The sequence below is a fragment of the Salarias fasciatus genome (assembly GCF_902148845.1).
Source record: "Salarias fasciatus chromosome 7 unlocalized genomic scaffold, fSalaFa1.1 super_scaffold_4, whole genome shotgun sequence".
In the NCBI taxonomy this organism is placed as follows: domain Eukaryota; kingdom Metazoa; phylum Chordata; class Actinopteri; order Blenniiformes; family Blenniidae; genus Salarias; species Salarias fasciatus.
Window position 1 is genome coordinate 14752251 of NW_021941229.1, and position 26781 is coordinate 14779031.

At 42.8% G+C, this 26781-nt stretch overlaps 2 protein-coding genes across 5 annotated transcripts; both read left to right on the forward strand.

The window, feature by feature from the left end:
* The first annotated feature begins 152 nt into the window (after positions 1–152).
* On the forward strand, positions 153–10731 carry rbm18 (RNA binding motif protein 18). Of its 2 annotated transcripts, none has more exons than XM_030084963.1 (6): positions 153–343; positions 1337–1450; positions 5707–5833; positions 6620–6706; positions 9685–9785; positions 10503–10731. In XM_030084963.1, the coding sequence occupies exons 2-6, from the start codon at positions 1344–1346 to the stop codon at positions 10684–10686; spliced, it is 606 nt and encodes a 201-aa protein (XP_029940823.1). In that variant the 5' UTR covers positions 153–343; positions 1337–1343; the 3' UTR covers positions 10687–10731. The 2 variants fall into 2 exon arrangements, with proteins under 2 accessions (XP_029940823.1, XP_029940824.1); XM_030084964.1 differs by having other exon boundaries at positions 6620–6700.
* A 2347-nt stretch (positions 10732–13078) lies between these two features.
* On the forward strand, positions 13079–25910 carry lhx6a (LIM homeobox 6a). Of its 3 annotated transcripts, none has more exons than XM_030084960.1 (9): positions 13079–13635; positions 14507–14578; positions 14876–15058; positions 17033–17154; positions 23394–23614; positions 23730–23830; positions 24554–24649; positions 24852–25026; positions 25142–25910. In XM_030084960.1, the coding sequence occupies exons 1-9, from the start codon at positions 13558–13560 to the stop codon at positions 25219–25221; spliced, it is 1128 nt and encodes a 375-aa protein (XP_029940820.1). In that variant the 5' UTR covers positions 13079–13557; the 3' UTR covers positions 25222–25910. The 3 variants fall into 3 exon arrangements, with proteins under 3 accessions (XP_029940820.1, XP_029940821.1, XP_029940822.1); XM_030084961.1 differs by having other exon boundaries at positions 23397–23614; XM_030084962.1 differs by lacking the exon at positions 25142–25910 and having other exon boundaries at positions 24872–25020.
* The last annotated feature ends 871 nt before the right edge of the window (positions 25911–26781 follow it).

Genomic DNA, 26781 nt, shown 5'->3' on the forward strand with positions numbered 1-26781 from the left:
GCTACAACAAGATGTTATAATCACCGGGATAAGCCGAGCGGGCGGTGCTTACCGACTGCAGCAGCCACTCATCACAGCAAGAATACAGGTACGGGAGATCCCGTCCACTAAAACGAGCGCTCCTAGCGCTCCCCCTCACGGTAAAACAATCTACAGCATCAGCATGCGTCTTTGTTGTCAGACGGCAGCAGAGAGCTCACCTTGTCGGGAATAAAGCAGGAAAGCCAGGCAGTGAAATGATTACTATTTCGTTCTGATGTAACCCAAGCGTCCCAAAAGTGGGATCAGTGGCGAATTAAGTCGAAGAAGTCGCAGCTGACTGGACATTTGACAGAACAACGAGGTAAACGGGAACTATGTGAGCTAACAGAGCTAAGTGCTAACAGTGCTGCTAAGGCTAGTAAACAACAGACTGTCATTAGGACGTGTTTACTGGACATGTAGCTTAGCGATTCGAATGGAGATTAATCTTAAGCAGTATGTTTTTTCTTTGACATAAAGCACAGTAATCCAGGAGTCAAAATTAACGAGCCAGCTTCTGATTAGCCAAGATAACGTTAGCTGCTGCCTATGGCGTTGGAGGGGTCTGGGGGGAAAATGAAATAAGGTATTGATTAAACCAATAAATCAATATAGAACATATGATCCTGCCTATTTACGTTGTTGGTCTGATATATCGATGGCTTTATCGCAATTGCGATATGGGTCTTATTCGTTAATAACTCATTTCATAGTAACTCAAAACTTGTATTATGGAGCCGTGCCATAAGTGTTGAAACCTTTACACGAAAGTTTTTAATAAACATCTTTTAATTTCCTTTTTATACAGTAAACAGTTCAGTCGACTACGTACCATGATGGGCTGATTTCATTTAGCCATTCCATTAGTATTTTGTTAATTTTGTTGTGCATGTTTGCCCTGTATTTTATCATTATATGTGAAAGTTGCTATGCATATTAAATTTGTTTGCGAGATAACTTTTTTGGGGGGTAATTCGCTTTTCTAAACAGAGTTCCTTATGCCAAAATGTTTTATGTATTGAATCGTTATTTCAAAATAACTAGCTATATGGAGGAGAAAAAAAAAACAGCAACTCTCATGTTATCCACCTGAAGTCATTCACCACATTTGGTGAAATCACTTGAATTATGTGCTGTTTAACCCCTTTATTGCACAATGTTATGGCTGAGATCACCCATTATTTAAAAGATTGATCAAGCATTAAATGAGCTATTTCACTTACATGGATATTATTTGAAATTTGCAACACACATCTTCCACATTTCACAAAGCTTTCACTCTGACACAGACTTCCACCCTGCCTTCTCTCTCCAGAGTACACATGTCGTCTGCGGCAGAGACGGTGGAGAATGCCTCTATCATCTCAGAGAGCGTGGCTCATGATGGAAACCGCTTGTGGATAGGAAACATCGATCCCAAAATTACAGAGTGAGTTAATTCGCTGCAGTTTTAAATGTTTTTCTTCACACATTTCAAACCCTGTCCAGCTTTCTTTGTAAGACCTGCACTTCATTCATCCAACAAGCCTTTATCGATTTGTTAAAGATCATCTATTGCAAATGTAACAAACTCTGTTGGATTCCTACTCAACAAACAGATCAATGTTGATTTTATTGATGCTATCTATGTTTATTTTGATTTTTTTATGGAGATATATTATCATGTTTGACAGTTGTGGTCTTGAGATTAACTAAACTCCCACCTATTTCTTGGCTGCTGCAGTTCAATAAAGTAGTCTAAGTCTTTGTACATATATATATGTAGAGAGAGAAGATCTGAAACCACGAGAGTGACTGCAGAAGCACGGTGCTATATAATTCTGTAGACACATTTCAGGTGGCACTCTCAAAGCCAGTGGAATTAAAAACAAATCTGCACGTCACTACTGAATTGCGTGTGAATCGTGTGAGCGAAAAGCAGCGATTGTTGATTTTAGCGTTCGACTTAAAGTCGCCATAATTTATTCCATATTAGGAACCTCCGGCGTTGGGGGTTTTTTAACCTGCCAAGCTCGGCCTCGCAGAGAGGCAACGTATTGTCTGTGCACACATGATTGATTAGCCGTGTGCGTGTTGCGTGTGTGTGTGTCGCGGGCTTGAGACAGAGCAGACGGGGCCTGGGTGTGTGAAAGAGAGGCAGTGAGGCGCGGAGACCTGCTCCGTTAAGGAGCAGCCGTCATTCTTCACTCACCTGCCCTGTTTACTCTCTCTGTGTCAACCCGCTGCGGATTGTGTGTGTCCGAGTGTGTGTTTAAATACACAGTTGATGTTTGGGTGGCAGCTGGTAGAGAGGCACGGGCTTCAGCACACCGAGGAGTCGGCGTACTTTATCAGTCTCCTTTTCCATGCATGCACTTCTCCGTTGTTGTGTCTGTGTGCTGGGATGTGTTAGTGTGGGGAACATCCTACATGTGATGGAGAGAGGAGAGTTTTTGGGGTTGAGGGGGTACGTGGGGGCTGCTGGAGAATGTTGGAGCTGCAGCCCTGGTGGGCGTCTAGACAGGCGTTTCCTTCCCCTCTCCCCTGCTCTGCTCTACCTCTCTTTAAATAGCCCACTACTTTGCACTATAGAGGGAAAACAAGAGAAATGCCCGTGGCCCCTGTCGCTGATTGGGAAGATTAATTAGCTCTAGGATGGCAAATGTAGTGACTCTCTCTGTTTGTCCTGGTAAGCCAAGCTCAGTGCCAAATGTAGGCCAGAGGTTCAAGGTGGTGGATGGATGAAGCCGAATCGAAAATGTAAAATGTGAATAAAATTCCTGGGTTTTTTTTCTTTGTCGTATTTGTTTGAATCTGGTGTGAAGAACAAGGGAACCTCTTCATGGTGCATTCAGGAGAAACTGAGCAGTCAAAGTTGTAACTTCTAGGCAGAAGAATGAAAAAGACAATTTTTTCAATACAAAAATAAGAATCGTAAAAACTTGACACATGCACAAAGACATCAATAAAAAAATCAACAGAAGCAAAGATAACCTGTGTTTATTAAAATTCCACACAGAAACTGAGTAAGATTCAAGGACACTAATTCCTCCTTCAGTGTGTGGCCCTCCAGTCAGAATCAGTCTGTTTTTTTGTTTTTTTTTTAAATTAACTGACTAAACTTGATGCAGGTCTGAACCGGCAGGTGGTTTTTGTGGCTGATGTAATGGTCCCACTTCTCCATAGATTTCCAGGAGATGTCACCTGTTGATTGTTTTCACACACTTAATAAATGTGAACTTTAACAGATTAAGTTGTTTCATTTGACGATACAGAACTGTGCAGCTGTTCTGGGTTGTTGTTAGGAAGGAAGGAGCTCGATGTATTAATAGAAGAGAAATCAGAATTTGGTATCACATTTTCCTGATCAGATTCTTTGGGGAAAACCCTCTCTGGTTGATCAGAGATTAAATGCTTTAGCTGAAAACGGTTTTTCATTTGGTATGATGTATTGTTCGTTATCTTTTTACTTAAGTTGAGCGTGCATGCGGTCGTGATTGATAAGAGCTTCCTCTCTTGAGGGATGATGGAAGACTAATACGGTGCTTCAAAAATGATGTGCAATCATTGGACTCTCCCCAAAAAAAAAAGCTTCTGCTTTGTTTCCTGTGTAGGTAAGACGTGTATTACAAGGAAGTAAACTTTGTTTTGGGTGATCTCTTCTTGAAGGGCCAGCGATCAATCTCAAACCTCACAGACAAGCCGCCCTCTTCAGAGCTGACATGACTGAGATAGCTGAATTGCATAAAGATAATTTCTCGGCCCCCACTTTTCTCTCTCTCTCTCTCACTCTCTCTCTCATTGCTTTCCCTTCTGACCTCTAACCTTTCTGGACTCAACTGACTGTCTTATCTTTATCTGGACTCCCCCCTCCTTTCCCTCCCCCTTCCTTCCTCTCCTGCTTCCACCCCTTGTATCTTCCTCACCTGGCTTCTCACCTCCTCTCGTCTTTTGGCTCATCCTCTCTAATTTTTTTTATTTTTCCCTTACACCTTTCACCTTACTGTCAACATCCCCTCGCTGAACTCTACTCTCCCTTTATCCCACCTTTCCCTCCCTTTCCTCTCTCTCCTCCCCCCTTCTCTCCCTCCTCTTCCTCCGGTGGTTTTTACAGCCCCCAGGAGGTGCGGCCCATTGTGGTTCAGCTCGCTCGCATCCAAAAATGTTCTTGGAGTGTCTGCGATGTGATGTCTCTGATAAACACACGTGCTCAAACGTGCAGCATGTATGTGATTCAAAAGATGACGTGCGATGTCATCCTTGCAGATTGGATGCAGAATTGTGCAGAAAGCAACAAAAATTGGGATGTATTTAATATTTTTGGATTGTTGTTATTATTCCCGTGCGATGCAGGATGAGCCAGCATCGCATGGGAGGCCTGCAGGGTGTTGTCTGGGAAAAGCAGAAACTGTCGTCTGCCTAAAGCCCCCCCTCCCCGGGGAGTCGTATAAGGGATTTGTACAAACCTGCGGCTTAAACCCTCGCGTCACCCTCGGCATCCCGCATTCAGCCCCGTTCACACACACTCGCAACACTTACGTCACACCATTGGTTTCACTGGCGACACACACACACACAAACAGATCCAGTATTAGAAATAATGGGCTGTCCAAACAATAAAGTCATCAACTCCTGTTGGACACTTATTGGAAACGTCCGAGGTCGGCAGCGTTACACAAGACGACTGCATTGTTGATGTTTGTACATTTCTGATTCAGTTGAAGAGTATCACTAATGGCGTCAGATGTTCAGTTTCTCATTTACCTTTTAAACTATGTCAAAAAATAACAAAAGACAGGAAAACAATCCAGCTTTATTGTGATGGTTCCTAATATGTAATTCAACAATTACACTGAAATCACCAAATTTCTAATTTTTTGAGGCATTTATGCACAGTAAAGACAATAATATTACCAGGAATATTAACTTTCATTTGGACCGGGGAGTCACAGTAAAGCGGTGGATCCTGACCATTTTTCCCAGAGAAGCTTCGCCCGGATAAAGCGTGTAAATCAAATGTTTCTAACCTCGGCGCAGACAAGGCTTTGTGCCCCCCTGCGGTCTTTGAAATCTCCGCTCAGTCTCTACTTTGGGAAACAGTGAAACGGCTCCTCGGGATGATAATATGGAGTAAACTTATGATAGCAAAGTATTATTAAGTCTGTTTATTTAAGAAAGCAGGGGGACACACTGGACTGGACACACACACACACACACACACATACTGCATAGCTCCCGAATGACCACATATCTGTTGGTTTGCAGCGCAGCGTTCCCCCCTGGCAGCTCCACACAGTCGCTGTGGTTTGTTTGTGCAGAGAGCCGGCGCTCAGGGGGGAGTTGAGGCTTCCTCTGTTTTATTCCCTCATTGTCCTGCTACTGTATCCTCAGTATTGTCTCAATAAGAGATTTACTGTCGCCCGCCGGCCACCGCAGCTGGCCCGCTGCTAAAAAGGTGTCAAGGAGAGAAAGCTGTCATTCTCATTAGCTCCGGTTGACAGATTCATATGGCGACGGCGTGTACAGTGATCCACGTCGCCGCTTCCCACGGATGATCTGCAGCAGGACATGTTGATAATTAATCATCATGAAAAAAGAATCTTCTTACAGATGAAACGCTCTGAAAGTGGCTTGTTTTAGCTGTTTTTTTTTTTTTTTTTTTTTTTCTCACACATCTTCCTCCTTTCTTTCCATGTGTCCTGACAGATATCACCTCGTGAAGCTGCTGGAGAAGTTTGGCAAAGTTAAACAGTTCGACTTCTTGTTTCACAAATCTGGCCCTTTAGAAGGACAACCCCGAGGCTACTGCTTCGTCAACTTCAGCACCAGAGAGGTACATGAAAGATTCGTATTGTTTATATTTTATTTGTATGTTTTGTGGTAATGCGTTTTGGCAGTACAAACGGGGAGGTGTTAAACACAGGGTTTAAGTGTCAGTTTGCGGGAATATGGAGTTTATTTAAACGTGATAATGCCTTAAGATTTAAACGCTCCCTCAAACTTTCCAAGTCATCCTTCAGTAGTTAGGACCTCAGTGTGTGTGTGTGTGTGTGTGTGTGTGTGTGTGTGTGTGTGTGTGTGTGAGACTGAAGAGGGCCGCATTTCTGAAAACAGGACTTAAAAGGTTCAGCAGGCAGCGTTTGATTTTGAAGTGCGCCTGGGGACGGTGATAAGCATCTCGCTTCACAGCTAGTGTCTATCAGTGGGATATGAAGCCCTCCCAGAAGAATTATACTGAGGAAGCGTGTGTTTATTTTATGCCCTCACACACACACACACACACTTAAATGTAGACACACTTAGATAAAGAACTTCATTAATATAATTTAACATCGGAGCCACTTACGTGTTTGATTAGACAAAACTGTGGGTTTTTTTGCCACAGGCACAGCGGAGACACACACTCATTGAAACGACACAGTGATGGCCTTCTGCAAGCAGAGTGGCACATCATCAGCTATTATTGTTTCTGCCATCTCCCTATTGTGGCGACTAATGATTTAATGACTCGGGTGCAATAATCAAGACTGATTTTTAATCACAATTCTAAAGAACTTGCTCTTTTGTCTCTGTGCCCCCTCCTCCCGTCTTTTGCTTTCTCTCTCTGGGCTCGTCGCAGGAGGCAGAACGGGCCATCCAGTGTCTGAACGGGAAGCTGGCTTTGTCCAAAAAGCTGGTCGTGCGCTGGGCGCACGCACAGGTGAGGGTAAGTGTCAAAGTCAATCCCGACATGCAGTCCGAAGTGATGATGATTAAGAGGGGAAGTGGCGCACAATATTAACCACATTCTGTGATCTCCTCTGTCAAGTTTAACAATAAGCAACAAAAATTAGGTTCAGATAAAATTAATTTTCGACCGTATAGTTTGGGTTGTGATGGAAAACATCTTTTGTCTTAATTACTTTGCGATTTCGTACGTAGCAGCTTTATAGAAGCAGATAGATCTCAGTACAACCTGCCAGTGTGCTTGTTTCTTAACAATAGACAGCCTACTGGCTAAGGGTAAAGGATATCCTGTATAGAGATGAAACACACACACACACACACACACACACACACACACACACACACACAGAGGACGTCAAGGTCGATGTTTCTGCAATGCTGTCTTAGAGGCAGCATGTTCAGATAAATCTGCTTCCAGAGTTATCCTCGTGAACCAGCTGTCTTCACTGATGCTGTGATGCAGTGGTGTTCACGTCACAGATGATCCATTATACTGATACTGATGTGTCTTTTGATAACCGAAATGCAAAACAACTAAAAACATGAATTATACACAACAACGGTTTCCTTGCATTTGCCACTTCATTTTCAGATTCAGTACGATACAAACAAACCTTCATGTTGCTGATTAACTGCCAGAATATTTCACCTTGTTGGATGGAATAAATGTGATTTCTTATTCAAGATGCAGGTCCTTTGAAGCTCATTATTTCTCTGAACTTTTCACACATGTAAGGCTCAGAGACGTCGATCAGTGTTGATCACATTAGTGACTGTAAATATGGTTTGAATGGAGCGTCTGCCTCTCTGTGATGGACTGCTAGAGCGTTCCCTCTCGTTCGTGTCAGCCGGTATTGGCTGACGTCCAACATGACGCTCGTCTGGGTGAAGCGGGGACAGAAGATACCCTTGGTCAGAGCAGGCCTCCACTTTTGGAAAGTACAAGTCAACCACAGCGCGGTTACCAGCTAATCTTCCATCTGAATCGGGGACGGGCAACTCTGATCGTTGAGAGTGCCACAAAAATTCTCTTCTCTCTACCAATGGGGCCAAAATGTGATAGAATACGACCAGCAGGATATCTGAGAAATCTGGACTCAGACTACCCATAATTCAACGATTTAATTTCAGTACATCAACACTGGATAGTTTTCACTTTCATGTTTGACTCAGTCGTACAAATCAGGTTAGTGAATTTGGCCTTCCCTCCTCCATCGATGGTGAAAGGAATAATTTAATGATATTTAATTCGGCTCAAAGGCCACAAAGAATTACCATGTGGCCCGCATGTGGCCTGCGAGCTGCTAGCTGCCAGTGTTGGAATGGAATGGAGAATTGAACACAAGTTACAGCAGAGATGGAGAGATTTTGTCAAAACGGACTTTAAGACAGAAAAACATTTCTGTGTTTCGATTAAATTAAAGTTGAGCAACACGTCGTGTGAATCGGTGTTCTCAGTTTGTGGATTCAGTTTAAGAAGAATCATTTTTTGAAGACCTTGCATTGTGGGGTGTCGTCGGCAAGACTACTTTTTTAAGCATTTGCTGATCCTTGATAGATGGTTCATTTTAGCCTCTGCGCTCATCGGCGCCATCTTCCTCCAGAGGAGCCAGTTCAGGTTAGGTTGGGAGAGATATTTGTCTTTCTGTTCTGACTTTGACCCAGAGTAGATGATCTGGGATGGATGAATCAGGCAGGCGGTGCTGAAGCAGTTGTCAGATTCCCCGGGGTCACATCTTGAGTTTATTACAAATCTTTGAAATGGAGGAAATCACACTGATGAGCATTTATTGAATTATTCCCTCAGTGCTTTATTTAGAAATCCCCCTGATTTCCACTGGTTCAATTGTTCAAAGATTTTTGGCCTGAATTATCACTGTAGCTGTTTGTTTTTATTGCTATACTGTCTGTTTTGTCAGATAATCTCAGATTATGTATCTGTGTCTCGCAGATGATGACACCGTTTTAAACAAACTTACATTATTTTAGCCCAGCGTTTTAGTTGCACGAGGCTCTGGCTTGTTTACGGGATCAGTTTGACCCTAATGGCTCTGTGTAGGTCTCTGTGCATTCCAGCTGCACGCCTTTAGGAATAGGTGGAAGGGCAGTGTCCTGGCTGGTGGGCCGTTCATTGTTTTACACTTATTCTTGGCCATACGTGTTATTTATTTCACGGTACAGTATGTGAGGATGTATGTGTTCTTTTGTGCATTTATGTAACTTCATGTCATTTGATTCTGTTCCAGTATCACATCCCTGTTGCACCGTGGACAGGATGTTGTAGTGCCCATCATGTGACCATTGCTTTGTGTGTGTGTGTGTGTGTGTGTGTGTTTTGTTTCTTTTTTCTTTCCTCACAGGTTTCCAGTAGATCTCTGAGTTGGCTGGTGGAGGTGTTTGAGAGGAATGAGTGCAGATGCTGGTTGTTGCTCGCGCAGTCCGTGTGACCAGACACAGTCAGGATCAATGCGGCTCTTTAATACCGTTCATATCTGCCGGAGGAAGCTGGAGCTGAGCCTCCAGAGAGCTCCTGTCAGTGTTTATTAAGCCGTGTGGTGGTTTTTTTAAAATGCCTTGGTGACATGATTCCTTCGTAATCTTATTGCTCGCTTCTCTTTCTCACCCTCCTTTTTTTACTAAAATGTCTTGTAGGTGAAGCAAAAAAATAGTCATTTTATTAAACAAAAGATGTATTCTTACTCGACCTGTTAAACATTTACTTTTTGATTTAACGGTGTATAAATTGTAATCTGTCATGCAGGTTCTTTTTCCCACTGACTGCTTCTTTCCTGCATTTCACTGTTGTTTCTTTCCTGACCTGCTGCTTCACTCACTTTTTTTATTCTCTCTCCATCTGTCTGTTCACATTTCCATCACTGTGTGTGGATCTTTGTTTTGTTTTGTTTTTTTCTTTTCTTTTTCGTTTTCTTTTTTCTTGGCCACTTGTATTGTTTGCAGAGGTTCGAAGGTTTCCGTAACGACAAGACGATGCCCTCCAGCCTGGAACCGTCGTGCAGCGGCTCGGCCGACGAGGGATCCATAACAACCAGCCACCTCAGGTGAGCACACATTTGCTCACATTGAAATTTTGTTTTGCAAACCCTGCGCATGTTCTGGTGCTGCAGTGGGCATCCTTCACTCGGTGTGAAGTTGCGAACATGCACGTCACTTCACCTCCGACAAACACTTTGGAATAACCACTCGAATACGGCAAGATATCTGTGGTGAGATTTGGAGCGAGCGTTCCAGCGACTGGCGAAATGGAGCTCTGCCACACCAGAATATAACGTCCAGTGCGCGGAACCAGGAGTCAGATTCTCCGCCGTCTGCACACTTCAGTCCTAGTGTAAACTTCCAGCTCTCTCCACTCTGCACAAGAGGGGGGTACGCGTCGCTCCACCCACCGATGCGCCCCCCGTTTCTTTTCTCTCAGACACTTCCCACACGCTCGCTCTTCCTTCCACAAGCACCCTCATTTCGCTCGCTCTCTTCCCTCACTTGCTGCTCCATATTCTGTCCCTCCATTTAAATACAAGTCCTCCTCTTTATGCCGTGCGGCACGGCCGCTGATCTCTTTTCGCCTGTGCCTCGCCTCGCCCGTCATTTGTCCCTCCTCTCACCGATACCGTGAAGCCCGTCCATCACTCTCAGTTGCCAGCACCGGTATTTCCCTCTCCTGTCACGGCTAACTTCTCCTTTCTCCCTCTTCCCTTTTTTTTTTCTCCCCCCCCCCCCCCCACCCCCCCCCCCCACCCACCCCCCCCACCCCTCTCAAGTACGAGCGCTAAGATCCGAGCAATCGAGGCCAAGCTCCAGATGATGGACGAGAATCCAGATGATAACTACTCAGGCCCGTCACCCTACGTTTACAACAAACCGCCGGAGAGGAAGCGCTGGGAGCCCTACTCTAAATCAAACCACAATAACCAGAGCAGGCCCTTCCGCAAGTTTCGGAGATGACCCATCCTCAAGCGTTCTCCGGAGATCCAACCCCAAATCCCCCCCCCATAAAACCACCACCCGCACCCCCCCCCACCCTTCACTCTACGTTATTTACATCAACAGTCTCTCCAGTAGATGCTGCAGAGACGTCACACATTGTATCTGGGAGTAAAAGCTTTTTCGAAGTGGAACCAGGTGAACGGCACTGCGGCGGCCCGGAGCGAGCCCTCCGCCGACGCCGCGCAGTGTTCTTTAGTTCTTTCAGGTTAACAAGCATGGGTCGGCAATCGCTCCATCAGACGCACGCGGCCGGCGCGCCGCGGTGGGGGGGGGTCCGTCGCCAATCCCCCTGTTGTCACTTTTTTTGCAGAGTTTTAATGACAGATGATCCAATGAAGCTGGAAGTCGAGCGATGCAACGGTCACCATCGCAAAGAGACCATTTATTGTTAAGGAGCCGCGTCCGCTTAATGTCTGATCACATTATTTAATTACTTTTTTTTTCCCAGTTTGGCTTCTTTTTTCAAGACTTGTGATTGGTTTGTAATAAAGAACTACTAATAAGCCACACACCATGCAGATATGATGCAAGTTGTGGTGTAATTTGTGTGTGTGTGTTTTTTTTGTTGTTTTTTTTGGACAGTTTATATGACTCTTTTTACTGACCTCTGTGTAGTGTTTGGAGTTTTGGTATTTCCCTGGCTACAATCTTTTTTTTTTCGTGTGTGTGTTATTTTTTTAATTAAAGGAAATGAAGTCTTTAAATCTGCAATGTGTTTTGTTTGAGAGTACTTCACGTGGCTGTTTAAACAGATGAATCAGTTTAATGAGTTGCCAGTAAACTGTTTAGATTTGCAGGAAGATACTAAAAGCCGATCCAACCAAACTGCTGTATATGGAGCATTAATAGGCTTCCTAGGGGAAAAAAAAGACAGCAAATTGTGCTTTTAACAATATATTCTTCAGTTTTATTCTTACCAGACATTCAAAATAATAATTTGTGAATTATAAGAACATTGCAGTTGGTATTTGTAATATTTTGGGCCTTTTTATGCACTGTTGTAAAGGAGGGCTCTGATTTTCAGTTCGGTGCTGTTATTGTGATCTAAGTTGTTCTTTTCTGCATTTTTCGGTTTAGGAAAAACTAAACTGGGTTATTCTCATTTTTCAAGGCGACAAAACTTTTTTTTTTCCTTCCACAAGTCACCGTTTTGTATCGATGCAGCAGGGATGGAGCAAACAAAGCCTACCTCTTGACATTCAAACGCTCTGTCGAAGTCATTTGTTCTTAAAATAATAAATTTCTCCAACACAATAACTGCACGTCCACCAGATTAATGATTTCTCTGCGATGTCTGTTTTTATCTGTTCTCAGTTAATAATAATAATAATAATAAAGGCCTATTCGTTAAGATGTCTTTTCCTGATGTGAAAAAAAAATGAATCTGCAGAGGAGAAATGTTTATTTTGATGGGATGGCTCCCATATGGATAATTGCGGAATTTCTGGGATGATTGACACGTCGATCTGAATCAGTATGGCCTCACAAACAGATCCTGCAATTATCAGGCTTCCCTTCCGTTACAGTGAGCTTCATCTGCATCGGCTCCTATACTGCTGCATTCATTAATCCCCGTTTCTCTCACACGGCGCGCGCGTAAAAGGACGCAAAGAACCCAAGTCACATAAACTACTCTGCTAATAAACTTTTAATGTTTCCTCATCTTATGTAAACGCACTGAGGGATGATGCTATTTAAATAAAGATCATTATTTTCAATTTGATACCCTGGCTTATAATTTATAAAGATAGCTTATTGTTCAACATTTTATGTCCATGAGATTTCTAAAATGTACTTTATTTGCACGACAAATAGAAATACATCTTTTGAAATAATATATGCATTTTATGCACTGAAAATTGAAACACTTGAACTGGATTGACAATCGTCATTCAAATTAAAATCAAGTATTTAAATACTTTACATAAAACCATTTGAATAAACGCAGTTGGATCGTTTTCTTTGAGGCGTGTTTGAATGTTGCACTCGGACACACAGCACTCTCTATTCATAAAAAAAACGCCTTCTTCTTTAGTTCACGAGCCAATCAGTCGGTTAATTGCTGCCTGCATACAGTCAGCTCCAGTTGTATATTCCCAGTAGAGGGGGGTAGCTAAATGGAAATCATACAAACAACTGTAATTTACTCTTACTCCTATTTTTCTCTGCCTGTCGCAATAAATGTCTGAGGTATCAAACACAACAGCAGCAGAGTGTCTGTCCTCGCTGTTTCCAAACTGCGTCCACCCTTCTCACGCACATGCAACTCTTTCCTCACCCTCCCCCTTTTTAAACTATAAGGCAGGCCAGAGAGTGCTACAAAACTTTCACTGCCGCTGCCTCTCCTCCTTGTTGCACTCAGGTCGCCTTTGCAAAAGCCCTGCAGCCTCCCCTGGAGCATCTGAAGCCTTGGAGTTAAAAAAAAAAAAAAAAGATGCCAACCCTTCAATCTGATTAACTTCCTGTAGCGAGACTCCTGCTCCAAAGTGGCGAGAGGAGAGGGACACACGGAGGAAAGGAAGAAATCCTTCTGGTCTAAATAAGGCTCTGTGAGCGCAGCAAGCAGCTTCTCGTCTCCGCACAGCTCCGTGATTTTGTTCCAGATCGGTGCGCGCACTGCAGCCAGAAAACATTTTCTTTTCTTTGTTTTGTTTTTTTCGCGTTTCAAAAAGAAAAAAAAAAAAAAAATCATCAAGCTGCCCGCCGGTTTGACTGCAGTCCGTGCGCCGTGTACGGATGGTTCCAGTTCTGACGCCCATCGCCGACGCTTCCCCCTGATCCAGGACACCCGGTTTGGAGACAAAGCGCGCGGAGGGACTCCGGGGGTTCATGTACTGGAAAAATGAAGTTTTGTCCCCTCTTTCAGAGGGAAACAAGATTCTGTCCGAGGGAATTCCCACGAAGCAGGTATAGCGACACACTGAGCGACCGGGCTTTGTGCGTAAAAGTGGTTCCAGGCACTCGCGCAGTTTGGGCCTTTACTCGTTGGTTTACACTTCTTACAATTTTCAGGGGTACAGTTAATGATTCACAGTGTTGTGAAAAAATCTGGCTTTCATCTGATATCTTTCTTTAGCTGTTTGGATTTTTTTTTTTTTTTTTGGCTGACAAGCAGTGCGTTAAAACGCGCGGTGTGTATCTGCGCCCAGCAGCATCGTTTGTGCGCGTGAGTGTGTGTGTTGTGTTGTGTCTCTCCGTGATGTCACGAGAATCGACGGGCTTGTGTACTGAGATCAGCTGCACGCGCCAGCCGCTCTGAAGAGGCACGCGCCTTCTCCGTTATGAATAGCGTGATTTTCTGTCCGCGCGAGCCCCTCGAGCGTTGCCAATTCGCCTGAAGAGAATTAGATTTTAATTACAGCCATTAAAAATCAAATTTGCAATTCTTTGCGTGACCCGTTGCCTTTTTGTGATTGACAGCTGAAATAGACACTCCGGGTCCCTCTTATCCACTGGGTTTCAGCTATTTGTAATTACAGGTAGTTTTTTTTTTTCCCCCTCTCCCCCCTCCACTCTCGTGTCCTGGATTGCGAAGAAAATACTATTCGTCTGAGAGGCATGGGTTAAGGGCAGGGAAAAATCAATTCAAATTGAAATAGCTTCATTAAAATGTGCCTTTTGTTGCGGGGGCCCTTTAAACAGTCCTAACCGGGGTTTATTGTCAGGAACACTTTATATAGGACCGGCCTTGTGAAGAGTTGCCAGTGAATGTCCTCCAGAGGAAGATGAGAAGGGGAGCGTGATGAAGACCTGCAGTTTACCGAACGTTTTCTTGTAGGTGATCTCTACCGAGCATCAGAGCACACCGGGAGCCTCGCGCTGCAGTGTGGACTCTAAACACACACCGATGGTGAGAGCTTTATGTTCAATCTTTACGCTTTTTTTTTTTTTTTTTTTTTTTTTTTTTTAGTGTATGGCTCGTTCACTGCACCAAAGCGTGCACGAGCAGTTCACCATTTGGCCTCTTTGCATGCACAACATGCAGAAATGCACATTAAGGCAAGCAGCTATTTTATATAAATAAATAAAGCAAATCATAACAAAAAATGGCGACGTCTGCAAACATGCAGGAGGGTTAATGGCGTGTGTGTGTGTATCAGTGTGTGTTTATGTGTGTGATTACGCTGTGCCGATGCCTTCTTTGCAGTCTCACTCGGACGGAGAATCCCAGCGGTCCAACATGGAGCGGGACGACACCCGCTCGTCCCCCAGCACGCCGTCCACCCCCTCCGTGTGCTCGCCTACCTCCACCGCCAGCTCGGTGCCGTCCACCGGGAAGAACCTGTGCGCCAGCTGCGGGCTGGAGATCCTGGACAGATACCTGCTCAAGGTAAACAGGCTGACCACACCGAGCGACAGCCGGGGGATTATCTGATTTTAGGGGTGTTTGTTTTGTTTACGTCTTCACCCTGACGGCAAAAAGTTGGGCTGCGTATAGACGCAGGAGGATGCCATATTGATCCGGATCTCATGTTCAAGGGCAGCTGGGTGTTTGAACTCCCTCTATTTTTTTTAAATGAGAAATCCCTCACAAATAAATCCCAAAATTCTAGGCTGAGAGTCTGCTATCGAGCTTTAACCATCAGGGTTTTAACTGATGCTTTTGCAGCCAAGCACGCGCAACAACAAAGCCCTGCAGGGCTGAAAGAGGCCATCTGTGTCACTGATGTTATCTTCGTCTAAAATTCGGAGCCACTGATGTCGCTGGGTTTTTCCTTCTTCTTTTTTTTTTTTTTTTTTTTGTTGTTTTTGTTTTTTTTTTTGCGACGGCGCAGACACAACAGGGATGTTTTCGCTCCGTGTTTGACATCCTCGCCGTCACTCCACGCCACGTCTTGTCGCGTGTGCTCGCGTGCTCCCAATCAAAACAAGTCCACGCTCGCGCGTAAAAACGACCGCCTGCTCGCGAGGAAGCGAGGAGATCATTAGAGCGTTTTCTCACTTTGTTCGTGTTTTGAATGACAGAAAAACACACAGGGAGCGCAGTCAGGAATAAAAGCTAATGTAAGTACGAGATAACTATTTAGTATTGATATCTAAAATTAAATAAACAAATGAAACTAATTAATTAAACAATTTTGTTGTTGTTGTCCAATTCGATGAGGGAATTATCTCTGAATTTACAAAGTCCAGTTGTTCTTTGATGACATTTTAAATCTGAATTTGAAATTTTTGACTTTATTCAGCAATCATAAAAATTAAAATTAGTTATAAATGGGAGAAATAGAATTTATACCCAACATGACCAAAAATAATGTAACATTTATTGTTTCCTACAATTTCATTGAATTTTTCCCTTTAATGTTTTTGTCTGTGAAACACATTGCAAATGTAACCTTGAAATGCTTTGAAATTGTGTATGAGCGTGCGTGAATAATTTAAAAATAGCTTATAGGGCGTGAAAGGATTATTTCGTATTGTACTTTGTTACAATACTTTATTAAAATGAATTTATGTTTACATCGCAATTACAAATTCAATATTGCTTTTATCAAATTTGACATTTTTAACTAACAAAATCTGTAATATTCCTTCATAAATAATTATTCTAATTTCAAATAAATGGAAAACAGAATCTTGGAACGTTTTGGACGTGTATTTGCTCCATGCAAAATTCCAATTAATATTTTGATTGCTGTACTTATAGATTGCTCATTTAATTTTCACACTTGACGATGAATTCATTTCTTGTTTTTATTTACTGAAAACGTTACAAATTTGTCAGCTAACGAAAATATTTGTTCTGTTCCTGATAGTAAGAACAGGCGTATTATGGTTTACAATTTTTATGATGTAGAATATTTTTTGTAAAACTAAAAAAAAAAACAAAAAAACAAAAAACAAAACAAGATCTAAATTAAATAGAAAGAAATACATTGACAACTTTTCTGAGCAAAACATTTTCGTTTTGCGCACATTCCATAAATTATGAGAATCCTCGAGACAACATACTTCCGAAGTTTGACTCACAGTGACAGGCCCAAACAAACGGCTCTATTGAGAAATATTCTAGTGAAACTATGAGGGAAAAAATGTTAACACAGTGATACGCAGCTGCCGACAATATAGAATAAAAGAAGAGGAAAATTGATCTTATTGATGTGATTTTAAATTGAGATATGAGTCCAATTTTGCGTGTGCGCCATAGGAATGAATTTGGTCCTAATTTGACAATTTTAAATGCCTTTCTGTGAAAAAAAAAAAAAAATTAGATTAAGCAGGAGTCATTACGCACTCCTTTACGTGTGATATCCTCACGTCTATGTGCGTGCGTGTGTCTGTGTGCGTGTGTGCTCCTTTGCAGGTGAATAACCTGATCTGGCACGTGCGCTGTCTGGAGTGCTCGGTGTGCAGGACGTCGCTGCGTCAGCACAGCAGCTGCTACATCAAGAACAAGGAGATCTTCTGTAAAATGGATTATTTCAGGTAGGGTAAGTTTTTGGCCATGTTTTCACCCCCCCCCCCCCCCCCCCCCCCCCCCCCCCCCCCCCACCACCACCACACACACACACACACACACACACACACGATTTGACACGTGTGCATCCGAAGCTTTGACATTGATGTGGGCTGCCTCTTGTACTTATCAAAGGCCTTTTCAAAAACTGAAAGTGTGGAACAAAATACAAGTCTTTACCTCCAGTGAAGAGCTGAAAGATCCGCAGCTTTGTTATGGCTGTCCGTACCACATTTTCAGACGCTTAAAAAAAAAAAAAAAAAAAACCTAGCTCCCTGTAGGAGTCCTGGAAAATCAGCTTAAATCGATGTATTGATGCAGGGTATAAGCGAGGTTCTAAACTATTTCGAGGAGTCAGTGTTGAATATATTCTCTCCAGCTTATATCATTAATCATTTGGAGGCTTGAAAGCCTCATTAAAGACACTTGAGGTTATTTTATTAGCTCGCGCTCTAGCATGTCGGAGAATTTAACGCAACAAATGTTTTCAAAGATTTGGGCAACAAATTACAAGTACACACACACACACACACACAGAGAGAGAGAGAGAGAGAGAGAGAGAGAGAGAGAGAGCAGTAGTTAAACTATCATTACGCCATTGACGCACCACGTGCCGCCAGGCGCGCGGTAGCAGGTCCATTACCTCGTTGTGGACACGTGAAGTGAATGTACCTCTACAGGCAACCAGGAAGTGAAGTGCGAGTGAAAATGCGTCTTAATGCCATTTTCCTGTCCATTGTTTTTATTCTATTGTCTATGGAGACCTTGTGAATCAAACATTAGGAAAGCATCCTTATAACGTTCTCATTTATTGACGTGTGTCGGACTTTTTTTTAATCCAATTCCCTATCATAATCTTACGGAAATAATTTGTCAATATACAATTATTATTATGTTTTTACTTCTGCACTGTGTGCACAAAACCGTGTATGTGAAATGTCTTAGAAGAATATTCACATCAGCAAAGCTAACTAAAATTCTGTTCATTTAAATAACTAGAAGGTAATAATGCATTGTGTGGCTAAGCTTGACATTGTGTGTGTGTGTGTGTGTGTGTGGGTCTGTGTGTGAGCTTTGGTGCATGTCTGATCCAAACCTGATCCAAACCTGACACCCAGCCACTGCTCTGAGGTTTATAATCACCTGCAATTAGTTGTCCTCCACCCCAGACCTTCAGGCCTCCAGACCAGCAATTAGACCGCCTTGAGTGCCTGGTCAGCATGTTTCTGATCTGAATGTGACTGCTGTCCAGACTGAAAACACGCGTGCACACACACACACACACACACACACACACACACACACACACACACACACACACACACACACACACACACACACTTGGAGACATTAAAACACATACCTGCTCAAATTTTTAATGTTAATTTGTATTTGAAACATGCATGTGTATGCACATGCTAACACACACACACACACACACACACACACACACACACACACACACACACACACACACACAGTGAGATGTGGGATCTGTGTTTATTTGCACATGCAAAGCAGCTGCCAATCATCTCGCTATTTTCTTTTTCACAAAATGGAGACTCCAGTGTTTGCTCTGCCACACCAAGATAATATTTTACCTGACCCGTCCCTATTTAAATTCAATTCACCTCTTTCACCCTCAACCTGCAATCTGTGAGACGCTGATGGGGTTTAAAATATGTCCAAGTGAGAAATATTTTGAAATGGTCACGAACAGGTCAATGTAGCTGAGATCATTGGGTTTCAAGACCTCCATTATTCCAATTATTTTTATGGTGTTATAAAGTTGTGTTCAAATTAAATTGGCTTTTTAACTGATTAGCACATGAAAACCATTAACATCACTGACGCATCTTAAATTTATTTTCCTGGTAAAAATTACTAAGTGCACTGTTCTGAAACCCAAGTTTAATCCTATTGTTCTAGTCTGATCAGCACGAGAAGCTGAATATGTTCCAGTGATTTATTCACTTTTTTGATAAAATATAAAACTATCAGTAATGCTACTCTCTGGATTCAGTATTTTATCTCAAACTACTGCCTCTTTTATGGATGCTCAGTGTATTGAGGCTCAGCTTTAGCGGTTGGCAATGATATTTTGACTGTGGCTGAAGTTTAGCTCCAGATAAATATTGAAAAATTCATTCAAATATTTAGGTGAATAAGATATCTAAAATATTTTCTTAGACAGTTACACACAAAGTTTAAAAAAAATGTCTAGCCCACCTTGAACTGTACTCATTTAGCTGTACCTTTACAATGCAAATTGTTTACATATTCTTTTGTTTTTCTCTTGTATTTGTTAATTTTCTAATGAGTACTGATTAACAAAAATTGGCTTTAATCCCAACACAAAATTTTCTGGCCAGTTTTATTTTCAGAACTTAAAAACAAGACAAAAACCCTGCAAAATAGTTCCCATAACTGCTAGTCTTTGTGCGTTTAAATCATTTTGTTGTTGTAGATAAGCTGAAATTCGGTTTCAAAAACAAGAGTATCTTTTCCGTAATATTTGTTTTGTGATTTTATCAACAAATATCCATATTTGCAGAATTATATTCATAGGTTTTAGCTTTTTTTGTCCTTATAAGTCCCTCTGAGAAGGAGAAACCATTCAAAAAATGCTGCAGTCACAGCAGAGCGCTGCTGCAGGGCCAGGGGCCTGTGTGACGGCGACTTCTGTAAATATAAACTGTGATCTGGGTGTAGGCCAGATTCAAGCTCGTCTCAGCTCCACTGTGGGTCCAGATCCTCTGGGCTGCTTTCTCAAACCTCTGGAGATATTTCCTCATCTGTGTCAGCCTCTCATCTGGCTTTGGACTGACAGCTGCTTTAATGGGGCGTAATAGCAGGAAATCAGAGCGGGTTTTCCTACATATACGTGTGTATGTGTGTACTGGGGGGGGGGGTGGGGACGGTGATGGGGAGCAAGTTAGCATGAGTTGGGGGTTGAGGGGGTACAGGACAGAGCCCCCGCTGTGAATTCAGACCCATGTCAGGCCTCAGGCTTGCTCTCTCTCTCTCTCTCTCTCTGTCTCACCGACGCACAAACATTTTCTTTATTAGTGTCCTACCACTTTTGCAGCTAAACACAACCCCCTACACACACACACATGCACACACACAGTTTTGCTCAGAAGAAATCTCATCCATGTCTGTGAGCTGCAGGCCACACAGGAAGTTGCATTGCACTAATCAGAGGCACCCTGGGATACACACACTGTAACCAGAGTCCATGTATGTAATGAACTTTGGGATTGACGTGTGCACAAATGGATGGTGTGTGTGCGTGTGTGTGTCTGTGTGGCGCACATCTTTGTCATTTTTTTGTAATACTTATTATTCATCAACCACCCACCTCTGGTTAGCTGATTAGGTCTCCATAGCAACAAAGACAAGCAGCAGCGAAGCAGGGAATGGTTTGAGTTTTATTAAGAGGGCGAATTAATTAAAATTATAATAAGACATCTGTCACACAGTTCTTTAAATAAAAAGACCTCAGTTAGAGCATTTAAATAGATTGTTCAGATTGGCTATTACAAAGAAAACTGCCTTCCTTTGGTTACTGTGATTTTACCGAGAGCAGAATGAATATATCAAGGATTTCTCTCTGCAAGGTTCATCTGCTGAAGTATCATAATGTGTTATATCTGATAGAAAAAAAAGAACTGTCTGTAAAGTAAGTGGATCGCTACCCCTCCTTCGTCATCTTGGATTTCTGTTTAATCTTGTGCTCCACAACCACACATCTCTCTGAGAATAGACCTAATACAGATGAGGACATTCGTGCAGCATATCAGAAATGATCCAAAAAATGTGCAGAATTAGTTAAAAGGAGAGCAAATATGTGCAGTCTTGGGGGAAATGGGAATCGCTGTGATGTAGGAATCCTCCAGTGAGTGAGATACAGGGCGGTGAGGATTAACATGACTCCACAACAGTTATCAGATTTGTACTTACAAAGAGAAAACAAGCTGTGTGGTGCTATATGGGCGGGAGGGGATGGAGATAGAGGAGGGGTAAAAACAAGGGATGATTTGCAGCTTTTCTGGGTTGTGTCTCACAGCATGAAACTGACAAGCTGTCATGCTAGATTAGCCACAATGTTCCACAATGTTTTCCTCTTTACTGTAAGAAAAAAGGAAAAAAAAAATCAGGAATTCTCCATGAGAGAATGAGACAATGTGTGCACACTGTACAGTGAGCCACAGAGTCGATTTGTCTCTGGAATGGCTTTATTGGCTTGTAAGAGGTTGTTTGGTTAAGCTGAACATGTCTGTGACAAGTTAAGCTCTCGGAAGGTGCTGTTGCCAGCCAATTTGATTTTCAAGGTCAGCACAAGGACTTGTTGTCATGATCTTGCTGCTTTAATCTTGACCTGAATATGCATGTTATAACATCTGTTATGGATTTAGATGATCTGTTTCCATTTGTTTTTGTGATTCAACATTGAACCATGATGATAAAAAATGAGATAAGCAGGCGAATAGGTGCAGAACCGAGCAGGTACGGAGCTAATCCTGCAGCGGCGGTTGTCTGATGATGACATGAACATGTGCACCAGTTTACTACATGCATGAAAATCAAACTCCTGGCAAACAAGCGCGTACAAGGAGGGTTATTTGCTTGCGAGATGTCAGGGCTATAGTATGCTTTCATCCTAGATAGAGTGGACTCGAGTGCACTGATACTCTGCCAAACCCACTCACTTGGCAGCCGTCGCGCTCTCCTGCACCACCGTCCTCCTGCTCGCTCCCTCTGCCACTGACGCTCTTTACTCTGCCATTTCCCCCCGGCACTACAACTCTCAGCTCCAGTCACTCACCTCCTCTCTAGAGGTCTATTCTTCTCCCGCTCCCTCTCTTTTCCACTCCTCCTGACCTCTTCATCCCTCTCTGATTATGGCTCGTGTTTGTGATGGTTTTGCTCTGTCTCAGCTGAAGCGGATTCCGGAAGGAAAATCGCAAAGTCTTTTATTTTCCCTCTGCTGATGTAAATTAAAAAATCTGTTCATACAGTCACACATATCGGGCCCGTCTTTGCCCCTTCCCCCCCAGTTTTGTCCCTCGAGTACTTTCTCCCAAATGTAGCCTTCTTCAAGAGATCTGGCAGCTGCTGACCTCAACAATGGCTCTTAACCTCAGCATAACCATCTCAAACCTAAAGCATTTTATACCCATTACAGCCCATAATGCGGCCCTTGAATACGGAGCTTAATCTCTTTTTATTCTTGTGTAAAACAGGGAATTTGTCTAATATTTCACTTGCGCTGAAGTAGAGAGGTTTATTTGGATGCCTTCCACTGCCAGCTGTTCCGTACACCCCAATCACGGATAATGTTGTGTGTCTTTCGTATTTTCAACAAATCCCCAAAAACAAACCCCAAATTCGACAACGAACTGATCCGGCTAACAAGCACTGTTTGTTATGAAGCCTTTTTTTTTTTTTAATGTGTCAGAAAGCTTTATTGTTGTCCCAAGGTATTACAGACTGTGGGATGACTTTCATTCGTTCTTTCTTTCTTTACTGATGTAACAAGCACAAGCTGGGCTACATCAGCACATCAGCAGGTTCTCTCCCTAACTAACCCCTCTCTTTCAATAACGCGATGGCTACTTATTGTTCTCTGCGCCCCTTCAATCATCCCCTCCACCGGCCAGTCATCCAGAACAGTAACGTCAGGTGGTTTCATTTTATTCGCCATCGACCTCACTGTTGCTATCAGTTACAGCAGGTCGATCCCAAATGATGTCACCCAAGCCCTTCACCTCATCTCTCGCTGTGTGTGTGTGTGTGCAGGGTTTGCTCCCCTGTGCGTCTCTCTGTGTGTACATGTCAGGGCCTTCACGTAACAACCAGGAAATTGCAGGTGTTGGTTTGTTTGCGTTCGAGGCTCGCCTTGCAGCCGCACTCAGGAGTCTTTTCTGAAAGCCATATCCTCCTCCTAAGTTTCTTCCCCATAAACTCTTTTTGAGTTCTGCCAGCATTGCCAAGCTAAAAAAAAAAACCCCACTCACCTATAACTTCATCTAACTGGAAATATCCTCAGAGGAAAAGTTGGCTTATCTTCTATCGCGATAAGATCTGAAAGCTACTGCTACAGCCTCCTTCATCAAATAGTATTCAACCCCCCGTTCCCCGTGGCGTTCGCCTCTTCTTCCTCTCATCCTCTGCCTCCTCTGCTCTCTCCTTCTCTCCCTCACAGTAGGTTTGGTACTAAGTGTGCCCGCTGTGGGCGGCAGATCTACGCCAGCGACTGGGTGCGTCGCGCGAGGGGAAACGCGTACCACTTGGCCTGTTTTGCGTGCTACTCGTGTAAGAGGCAGCTGTCCACGGGAGAGGAGTTCGGGCTGGTGGAGGAGAAGGTGCTGTGCAGGATCCACTACGACACCATGGTGGAGAACCTCAAGCGGGCGGCCGAGAGCGGTGAGTGGAGATGGACTCCAAGACAGAATCCGCTTCTTCTGAAAATTTAAAATGGGTCACCTTTCCAGCAATCAAACCATGACTCTCTCTCTCTCTCTCTCTCTCTCTTTTTCAGGCAACGGAATCACATTAGAGGGAGCGGTCCCAACAGAACAAGACAGCCAGCCCAAACCAGCCAAAAGGGCGCGGACATCTTTCACTGCTGAGCAGCTACAGGTGAGACTGGACAGCAGGTCACAGATGAGTTTCCAGTGCCTGATTTCAAAAGACTGCAGCCTGTGAACAGTTATTTATTAATTTAAGCTCTATTTTTAGTGCCCTGATTTAGTGATTTCCTCATTTCTTCTTACAAATGAACATCGATGAAATTAATGACAATCAAAGCAAACATGAAAAACTGTAGCTGTACAAAGACATTGAAACGGTGCTGATATTTAGAATTTGTGTGAATCAAAGCAACACAATTCTGCTTTTAAATTTTTATACATTGACTTTAGCACTGTGTTTTGAAAGTCACAGAAAGTCACAGAAACATGATGATTAAATTATGACACCATATTTATTCAAAGTGCAAGAGATGCATTTCTGACATTTCTGCAACTTCTATTAGATTTATATTGGAGGACAGCAGTATTGAATATTGTCAACAGTAACATACAGCCTCTATGAGACATCCAGTGACTTATGTGTAAGCTATAAATTTGAAATTTGTGTGATTTGGTAATTACATTTCACATAATGGCGTTATACATTTTTACTTTTGTGACTGTAAGAAATCTTTTACAAAGTATAATCAACTCAAATACTTTTCATATAGTTCTCTGGGTTAAAATTTTCCACTTTCAGCCCTGGTTTGAACCCTTATCAACATCATGCTCTCTTTACTGTAGTGGTTACAGCAGCAGCAGATGATTGCTGATATATTGTCTCACTGTGCAGATCATGCAGGCTCAGTTTGCTCAGGACAACAATCCAGACGCCCAGACGCTACAGAAACTAGCCGACATGACGGGCCTGAGCAGGAGGGTTATACAGGTCAGTACAGTCCGTGATCCAGACGCTCCTGCCTCACACATACAAGGCTGTGTGTGTCAAAAAGTCAGTCACATCATTTTACAGCTTGACCCATTTACACGATTCCCTAATTAATGACGAACTTTATCAACTTTTGCTAGTTAAACACAAACCATTTCAAGACTATAGCCACACAATGTCTGCTTTCATTGCATCTTCATAGGTGTGGTTTCAAAACTGCAGAGCAAGACATAAAAAGCACACACCTCAGCACAGCGGGGCTCCCCAAGGTCATCCTCAGTCCAGGATCCCGTCGTCGCTGCCCGACGAGCTGCATTACTCCCCCTTTGGCAGTCCTGAGCGAGCGCGCATGGTGGCCCTCCACGGTTACATCGACAGTGAGTTGTGATTTGCTTTTGTGTGGCAGAGAAGCACTATGATCTAGACTTCTTAATATAGCTTTCTGTTTCAATATATACTTATTGTGGGTTTTTTTTTTTCTGTCATTACCAGGTCATCCATTCTCCGTCCTGACCTCTCAGAATCTCCCTCACCAGGCCATGTCATTGCCACAGCTCCCTCTCAGCCGCTGAGGTTCCACCGTGGCCCCCCCCGTGACCCCTCACCTCCGGATCCTATAACCCTCCGACCTCCCAACAAGTGACGTCTACTGACCTCGCGCAAAAGGTCACACGGGAGTCAACACGGAGAAAAGACAAATCTTTACAGGAGCTCGGCCAGCTGCAGAAATGGAAGAAAGACGCAAAAACTGTCGTGCTCTTCTTCTTCTTCTGTGGACAGGAATACACCACCTGCAGCAGCTACGCTGTCAAAAATGACTGTGAAGTATTATTCATCAACACGGACTCGCTGACTGCGTTTCACGCCACCTGACGGACCCGTTTCGGTTCATGTGTACAGCGTCCTCCGCTTTTCACTCCCAGCTGAAGAGAGTTTTGAAAGTTGTGATACTGACCAAGGAAGCCGGACTGAAGCTTCTTTAATGCATTCACAATATTGAGGATGAACTTTAAGAGGGGGAAAAGTCATTGTGGCCCGAGGGCCGGGCCGACAAAGTAGACCACACCAGAGGTAAGACTCCTGTCTTTTCTCTTTAACCAGCTATGAAGGAAACTTTAAATGTAGACACAAACATTGATTGTTTAAATTGTATTTTTTTTTTCCTTATTTGGAATGACATATGACTTTATGACATCTCAAAATACCAGAAACTTCCCACTTACATTTTTTTTGCTGAAATTTCTGATAAATTGAGTTAAATTGAAAAGAAAAAGAAAATAATAATACTATTAATAATAATGATCGTGTGCCTTACCGTTTCCATTATAAATGGAAACCAAACATGCTGATTGTTAAGCAACTATTTGGATGGATTTAAATTTTCTTACAGACGGCAATTTATAAGGATTTTGAAATTTAGAAAAACAAAAACTGGTCGACTGACTGTCGTTTGTTTTTCACCTATTGAATCGAACCACTAAGTGCAGCACTGACGCTTGTGCATTATTAAATCATGGTTTTCAACATACGAAGTAGATTTGAAATCATCACAGTCCTGTTAAGAGGGGAAGCCTAACATGATGCGTAATAGTCAAAGTTAACATTCCTACAAAATCTTACTTTTTTAATGTTTCCCAACAAGTGTATTGTCACTAATTTATAATTTATATGGTTGCCTGTTCAGCCTTTGTGTCTTTCACACAAGGGGGAAATGGAGTATTGGTACATTATGGACAATATACAATCGAGTGGCTTTGTATATAGTAATACGTATGGTATGCGTGTGTGATTCTGTGTGTGAGTGTGCGTGTGTGTGAGTGTGTGTGTATTGGCAGGGGTAGCGAGTGTGCATCTGTATTTTAGTGCCATGGCCATTGTGTGAAGAACAGGATCCAACAAGACCTCAATGTCCCAGTATTTATTGAGATGGTTAATCCCTGTAAAGCACTTTTCCCTCTTCTTGAAATGGTTTTGTTTTGTTAAAAAACATGAAATTAAACAAAAAAGTTTATTTGATAGACTGTGCATCATAAATGTTTTTTGTGTACTAAAATGCAATAAAATAGAATGTGATAATTTTGTGGCTATTCTGTGGTGTCATTTCTAAAGAAAAACGTGAAGGTATATTCTCG

Coding starts and splice junctions, on each gene's coding strand:
- rbm18 (XM_030084963.1), top strand. CDS start 1,344: ATGTCGTCTGCGGCAGAGACGGTGGAGAATGCCTCTATCATCTCAGAG. Junction 6,707..9,684: donor GGGCGCACGCACAGGTGAGG/GTAAGTGTCAAA, acceptor TATTGTTTGCAG/AGGTTCGAAGGTTTCCGTAA. Junction 9,786..10,502: donor ATAACAACCAGCCACCTCAG/GTGAGCACACAT, acceptor ACCCCTCTCAAG/TACGAGCGCTAAGATCCGAG.
- lhx6a (XM_030084960.1), top strand. CDS start 13,558: ATGTACTGGAAAAATGAAGTTTTGTCCCCTCTTTCAGAGGGAAACAAG. Junction 23,831..24,553: donor TCACTGCTGAGCAGCTACAG/GTGAGACTGGAC, acceptor CTCACTGTGCAG/ATCATGCAGGCTCAGTTTGC. Junction 25,027..25,141: donor CCTCCACGGTTACATCGACA/GTGAGTTGTGAT, acceptor TGTCATTACCAG/GTCATCCATTCTCCGTCCTG.